This window comes from Dendropsophus ebraccatus, chromosome 5 (assembly GCF_027789765.1).
Source record: "Dendropsophus ebraccatus isolate aDenEbr1 chromosome 5, aDenEbr1.pat, whole genome shotgun sequence".
In the NCBI taxonomy this organism is placed as follows: Eukaryota; Metazoa; Chordata; class Amphibia; order Anura; family Hylidae; genus Dendropsophus; species Dendropsophus ebraccatus.
In genome coordinates, this window is record NC_091458.1 from 83,334,685 (window position 1) to 83,342,097 (window position 7,413).

Sequence of the window (7,413 nt, forward strand, 5' to 3'; positions counted from 1 at the left end):
AGAAAATAAATGTCCTTACCCCATTACAATGTTCCTGTGTCTGTAGCCAAAAGCCAAACAAAAGCAATAAATATAGAGCTTTTCTCCCCACTATTCAGCTGTGACTGCTCTCATCAGCTCTTCCTCTACAAAAAGCTCCATAGCTGCCTGAAAATATTGCATTTTATATCACCAAAGGGCGATTAATATTGCATTAACTGTATTTAACATTTTCAAGAGCCAGTGATGTGCAATGAGCAAACATAGAGAGTGTGACAAGAAGCGGGAGAAGAGCTGGCGGAGGCGCAGCAGAACGTCCCCTGCTTTGTGCTAGCTGGTGCTGTCTGGCTTTTTTGTATATTTCCCCACTTATGGTATAGAGCAGGATGTGTTTGAAGTCTAGAAAGCCATGCTAATGGTCTGGTAAAGTATGCAGCCGGTGTCTGGAGACGTCCAACTCTCTGGCTTCATTAAATGTTTATTGTCAACACTTCAGTGGAAGGGAAAAGTCTCCTGTAAGTGAATTTCCACTGTTGGAAGCTGTCAACATTTTGTTTTATTCTGATCAATGTGTTCAAAAGTTTGTATACATTATGTTGTGAAGAAGAAAGACAGGAAAATTCTACAGTACACTCAGAAAGTTGAGCCAGGGTTATGCTCCAGCCAGTTAGTGTCTGCATCTGACAGGAAAATACCTAAAAGTGGGGGGAGGAGGTATATATGTGTCTGTGTGTATACTTATACTAAATACTAAAGAATAATATCTACGTGTGTGTGTGTGTGTGTCTGTGTGTACATCATACTAAAGAATAATATGTACATATGAGTGTGTGTGTGTGTGTGTGTGTGTGTGTACATCATACTAAATAATAATATCTACATGTGTGTATGTATATATATATATATATATATATGTGTGTGTGTGTGTGTGTGTACATCATACCAAAGAATAATATGTGTGTGTGTATATATATGTCTGTGTGTACATCATACTAAAGAATAATATGTGTGTGTGTGTGTGTGTGTGTACATCATACTAAATAATAATATCTACATGTGTGTATGTATATATATATATATATATATATATATATATATATATGTGTGTGTGTGTCTGTGTGTACATCATACCAAAGAATAATATGTACATATGTGTGTGTGTATATATATGTCTGTGTGTACATCATACTAAAGAATAATATGTGTGTGTGTGTGTGTGTGTGTGTGTGTGTGAACATGATATTAAATAATAAATGTACGTGTGTGTGAACATCATATTAAAGAATAATATGTACATATGTGTGTGTGTGTGTATATATATATATATATATATGTATGTGTTTGTGTGTGTACATCATATTAAATAATATTATGTTCATATGTGTATGTATGTAAAAGGATATATATGTGCATATATATGTTATTATGTATATATTCATAGGTATGATGGATCATGTATGCTTGTGTGTATATGGATATGTGTGAACATAAATAAAAGTATGTATAAAAGATTATATATTAATTATGTGAGTGTGTGTGTGTCCTTGCCCTTCAGAATATACATGTATGCATACAATGTGTGTGCATATTTATAGGTATACAGTTATGACTGTCATCGAGAGATTGTATGGATGTATCCATATGAGAGATTATATGCGTATTATATGTCTCTGTTTACATGTCTGTGAGAATCGAAATGTTAATATAAATGTATGTGTTTTCCTGTCTATATTCCATATATTCCAACGATTATGTGAATGAATGTGTGTATATATATATATATATATATATATATATATATATATATATATATATATATGTCCCTGGCTGTTTATGTGTATGAGTGATGATTAGATAGATAGGAGATAGATAGATAGATAGATAGATAGATAGATAGATAGATAGGAGATAGATAGATAGGAGATAGAAGATAGATAGATAGATAGATAGATAGATAGATAGATAGATAGATAGATAGATAGAAGATAGATAGAGAGATAGATAGATAGATAGATAGATAGGAGATAGAAGATAGATAGATAGATAGATAGATAGATAGGAGATAGATAGATAGGAGATAGAAGATAGATAGATAGATAGATAGATAGGAGATAGATAGGAGATAGAGTGTACAGTTTATTATATGTACAAATACAGGTGTATTATAATGTTTGGTAGTTCTGTTTCCTCGTGTATAACAGCTCTAATCGTTATTCCTCCAGTTATTGCTGAGTGTACGTTGCCTCCATCTTCTGATACAGGGATGATGGGAAGTGCTGATAGCAGGAAGAAGCAGGTGTAGTTTCCCAGCATCTGGGGTAGTTTGGACCAGGAGAGGGTCTTGCAGGGATGGATGCTGTGTATTACTCCTCCCACTCCGCTGTCTTCACAACAATTACTAAAGTTTTTAATTAGCCTCTTGTTATAATTCATTTTATTAATTTTTCAAATCTCAAGCCATGAATTATTAAGGGCGTCTCAGTAATTGTATTTACAGCAATCCCTTTGTAGTGCACGTGATCAGCAGACCGGTGGTCTTCAGCAGTCCCAGCTCATTCCTTACTTTCTGCTTATAATTGTAGCCTACAGACGTGTGCTGGACGTACTAGTCCGTATTCTGCCTGCTCCATTTACCGCCTGATAAGACCCTTCTCCGCAAATTACTTTAATTGACTCTAGAAAACCACATTGTTAACAAGTATAAGTGTTCTCCATATATCTGGAAATATGGGGGACACATTCTCTCACTTATTGATAAGGAGGAAAAGCAATATGGTTCCAATCTGCACTCACTGGGAAATGATGAGGTGAATATATATATATATATATATATATATATATATATATATATATATATATATATATATATATATTTAATTAATCAATCGTTATGTATTCCATCTGACAGTGACCTCCTACATGTACTGGTGCTTCAGCTTTTCTTTCAGTCATCACTGCACTTGTTGAACGAGGACAGAAATAGTCTTAATATCACAAGAGGGTAAAATCGATAGTATCATGGCAGATATTGTCCATTATTCATTCATGATGGTCTAATCTAAACTGAAGGCTTCTGCTGTTAAATACATTGAACACAATACACTGTAGCCTGAAGAGTATATAAAATAGCCCCCCTTATTACTGCTACATTACTTCTGGATGACTGCGTGGGGGACATACAGGGACATAAGTTTAGAATGACATGTATCCCTTCTTTTTCTACAAGACCTCCCCACATTGTTTTCCTTAACAGTAAGTAGAGAGTATGGGGGGCAGGTTTCTGCTAGCTTAGTATATATAAACTCTGACATTATTGACGAAATATGCTAACATTATATCTGGAGGGTCTCAGAATTACAGCCAGCAGAGATACATGGCGATTATGGGAAAATTGACTCTTTTTCCGGCAGTATTCAAGGATTAAATTGACATTTTTACTACAATTTCTAAATTCAACCTTATATATATATATATATATATATATATATATATAGAAGTATTAAGTAGTGGCTGCTTACCTGTCCTTCTCAAAAGGGAAAAGCGATTGGAAACTATTGCTAGTATATAATTATATATATAATAATTATATATATATATATATATATATATATATATATATATATATATATATATATAATTTTCCTTTCATAGTAGAGCTTGCTCGTTGCCAGTTATACATGCATTTTTTTCATGAATATTTGGCATATTCTGTAATAAAGAGGACAAGGTTTTCTTTGATCAGCTGGATCAGTAGGTGGCATCATATAGCTCGTAATGAACCGCTACAAGAGGAAGGTTAGGTCAGCGTTTGATTCTGCTAAAATCATCTTTAGTGCAAAGAAAATTCTATCAAGCAAAGCATTAGATACACAATGATAGAACTCTAATGTATCATATATAAATATATAGCTGACTGTCTTAGGTATGCATGACACTGAACGATCCAAAGCATTAAATGCATAATGATAGAACTGTAAATGTATCACATATATATATATATATATATATATATATATATATATATATATATTTGCATAACATTGAACGATCCAAAGCAAGGTTACTTTCATTGTTTGCATTTATTAGAAGTATCTTGTCACCGTTGCACATCTTCATATTGCAGCTGGCGTACAGAAATAAAAATCCAATAAAAAGAATGGGGAAGGAATAGATAATAAATAAATAAATAAATTAGAAAGAACCATCTGTAGAAACAGGTACAGAAACTGATGAGAGGCGCCCGGAGGAAATACTCGTGGTCACATTGTCACCATCATGTCAAATATTTACAATATTTGTTCTGCATAACACAATAACTGGACATCAATGTGGTGGATTCTTTTTTTGTTTTTACCTTTTTGGGGTGAAGACAGCCAAAAACAGTGAAGTCACAGCACACACAAAGTCTACCAGATACTAGTCTATGTAGTGCCCATATGCATAGAAAGTTTGCTCTGCAAACAAGGAAATTAAAGGAGTTGTAAATGATCCCGACTCTTCATATAGTCATGTATAGGCGAGAGCCTTGGGGGTGCTGCTTGGTCTGCCAAGGTCTCGGTGAGTGGATGCTATCACCCACTTCACAGCATACTGTACTGGGGCTAAACTAACGACGCTGCCTTAGTGCAAAACTTTTTATTAGGCAGCATCTGCACAAGTACAGACCTGGCGTATAAAAGAACTAAAACTCTGAATGCTTTACAAATGTGAAGTACAGATAATATCATCATTGCCATCAAACACTCAACATTCCTAGCCTACCAATGATCACAGTGAGTGGGCTTAGAGTGCATCCGATTTATAACAGGGGGCATTCTAATCATAACGTTAATGGAAAGCAATCCTTCCTGGTCTGTTCCCTGATGAGATGGGACACAGCCCTCCCTGGGACCAGAAACAAGAAGAGACAGAATGGGGACAAAAAAGGGGGACAGGAAAGAGACAGAAATAGGGAAAATTTCACATTATTATTTTCATCATCATAATGATCACCCTTAGGGCTTCTATGTGATGGGTTTACACGAGTTGTCCTTCTCCAGGACAGGTAACAACACTTCCCGTTGAGTTTAAGATTAAAATTGAAGAATAGGTGTTTTTTGAGTCACTCTTCCCCTGTGCTGTTTTATCGTCCATTGGTCCCGACAATAAATAATCTCTGTATTCTCTTTAGGTAATAATCATCCGTCTAGTCCTGTAACAGGAGAGAAGCCCTCCTCCCTCCAACAGACAAATCAGAAGAAATAAACCAATCAATACAATGGAGAGAGTTAGTAATTGGCAGAGAATTTCATTCGTTTCTGCTTTTGTCTCTGATTACAGAACCAGACCCGCACCACGTTCTTTTTCAGGTCGAGTTTCTCGGCTATGGCGGCGATCTTCTCGGAGGAGGGTCGGGGCTGCACGGCGAAGTAAGCCTCCAGCGACCGCTTCTCAGGGGCCGCGATGGAAGTCCGCTTGCGTTTCTTTTCCCCCCCATTAAAGAGTTCGGGCTTGTTCATCTTTTCCCTCTGGGCCCCCTCGGCCTCCTCCAGCCAGGCTTGCAGGATGGGCTTCAGGGCGATCATGTTGTTGTGGGACAGGGTGAGGGACTCGAACCTGCAGATGGTGCTCTGGCTGAGGGAGCCCACCCCGGGGATCTTCAGGTTGGCCAGGGCAGAGCCCACGTCCGCCTGGGTCACCCCCAGCTTGATCCTCCGCTGCTTAAAGCGCTCGGCGAAGGCTTCCAGCTCCCGGGGGTCGGTCTCCGAGTCACAGATAGAGGCCAAGCCGGCTGCCGCCCCCACGGCCGAGGCCACCTGCCCCCCGGCTCCGTGATGGGCAGCGGCCACCAGCCCCGGGTGCTGCAGGGCGCTGGTCATGTTCATGGCCGCCTGGTGCGAGAGGTGGCTGAGGCCGTGCATGTGGCTGTGCGGATGGGCCGAGCTGGAGATCAGTCCCCCGTTCCCTCCGCCGCCTCCGCCGCCCCCGCCGCCTCCTCCGCCACCCCCGACCCCATCGTGTCCTGCACTGGCCATCAGCGACAAGGACGGGGACGTGACATGGTCCAGCAGGTCCCCGGGCTCCAGCGCCTGGTGGTGGTGGTGATGGTGGTGGTGGTGGTGGTGGCCAAGTGGCACAGAAGAGTTGGACGAGCATGGCACGCTGCTCATCGTGTGGTAGGTGGCATCAGGCTTGAACGGGTGGCTCTTGCCCTGGGACACGGCCATATCCACGGCGGCCAAGGCTTCGGCCCGGGCCAGGAGGGTCTCATCGAGGCTGGCGAAGATGTTACTCTGCAGCTGGAGACAGAAGGGAGACACAGGCATCAGGATGGGCACACAGGCATTAGGATGGGCACATAGGCATCAGAATGGGCACACAGGCATCAGGATGGGCACACAGGCATCAGGATGGGCACACAGGCATCAGGATGGGCACACAGGCATTAGGATGGGCACATAGGCATCAGGATGGGCATCAGAATGGGCACACAGGCATGAAGATGGGCACACAGGCATCAGGATGGGCACACAGGCATCAGGATGGGCACACAGGCATTAGATGGGCACACAGGCATCAGGATGGGCACACAGGCATCAAGATGGGCACACAGGCAGGGAGAAGAGCACACAGGCAGGGAGAAGATCACAGGCAGGGAGAAAAGCACAGGAAACTTCACAAAGAACAATGTAAGTAACCCCGAGCCCAGACTAAGGCCGTGCCAATGGCAGCGGGTCAAGCCCCTATATATATATATATATATATATATATATATATATATATATATATATATATATATATATATATACACACACACACACATGTAGCAGGGAGCAGAACTAACGGGAACTCAACAAAGAGCCCAAGAGTTTCTGCACCTGACAGGACTTCTCTAGCCTATCTCTATACCTTACATATATCTAGCAGGCAGTATATACTCTCTATTATTGTGGGGGCTACATCAGTCATAGTGGCATGGCCGCTTACCGGTGGGGTTGGCAGGCATGCCCTCCTTATGGCCTCGGAGCTGGAGTGCAGGGACGTGTACTTGTGCTCAGGTAAGCTCGGGTGCATGGCAAAGTGAGGCTGCTTGCTGTTCATGGACATCATCTTGAAAGAATTGCATGGAATCCTGAAGTGCTCTTAAAGTGAGAAGAGAAAGTGTCCAGGTGGCGGACGTGTTGCTGCTGGAGCTGCACTCGGGTCCTGTGATGATGATGATGGTGAGCACCGGCACACAGCAGTGACTGTGCCTCCCTCCAGCCTCGGCTCTCACTTATCTGCCTGCTCTATTCTACTACTGGGATGAGCTGCTCCTTACACCTGAGCCCCACATCTCGCAGCTCCAGCCGCTCTCTGCTATCGCGAGACTCCAGGCTGACACTCATCAGCTGTCTGTGGGCTTGTTGCATTAAGTGCTTAGTTGGATGAGTGGGCGGGGCTTAGGGGCTGGGG

At 41.6% G+C, this 7,413-nt stretch overlaps 1 protein-coding gene across 1 annotated transcript; it reads right to left on the reverse strand.

Moving 5' to 3' along the window:
* Nucleotides 1–5,246: 5,246 nt before the first annotated feature.
* On the reverse strand, nt 5,247–7,212 carry POU4F1 (POU class 4 homeobox 1). The gene is made up of 2 exons (XM_069972333.1): nt 6,946–7,212; nt 5,247–6,257 (listed from the first exon to the last, which is right to left on the reverse strand). The coding sequence occupies exons 1-2, from the start codon at nt 7,066–7,068 to the stop codon at nt 5,247–5,249; spliced, it is 1,134 nt and encodes a 377-aa protein (XP_069828434.1). The 5' UTR covers nt 7,069–7,212.
* Nucleotides 7,213–7,413: the final 201 nt, after the last annotated feature.

Bases quoted from the DNA above. Each gene is read 5' to 3' on its own strand.
- POU4F1 (XM_069972333.1), bottom strand. From the start codon at position 7,068: ATGATGTCCATGAACAGCAAGCAGCCTCACTTTGCCATGCACCCGAGC. The intron at 6,258-6,945 runs GTAAGCGGCCAT...TTCTGTCTCCAG, and splicing joins CATGCCTGCCAACCCCACCG to CTGCAGAGTAACATCTTCGC.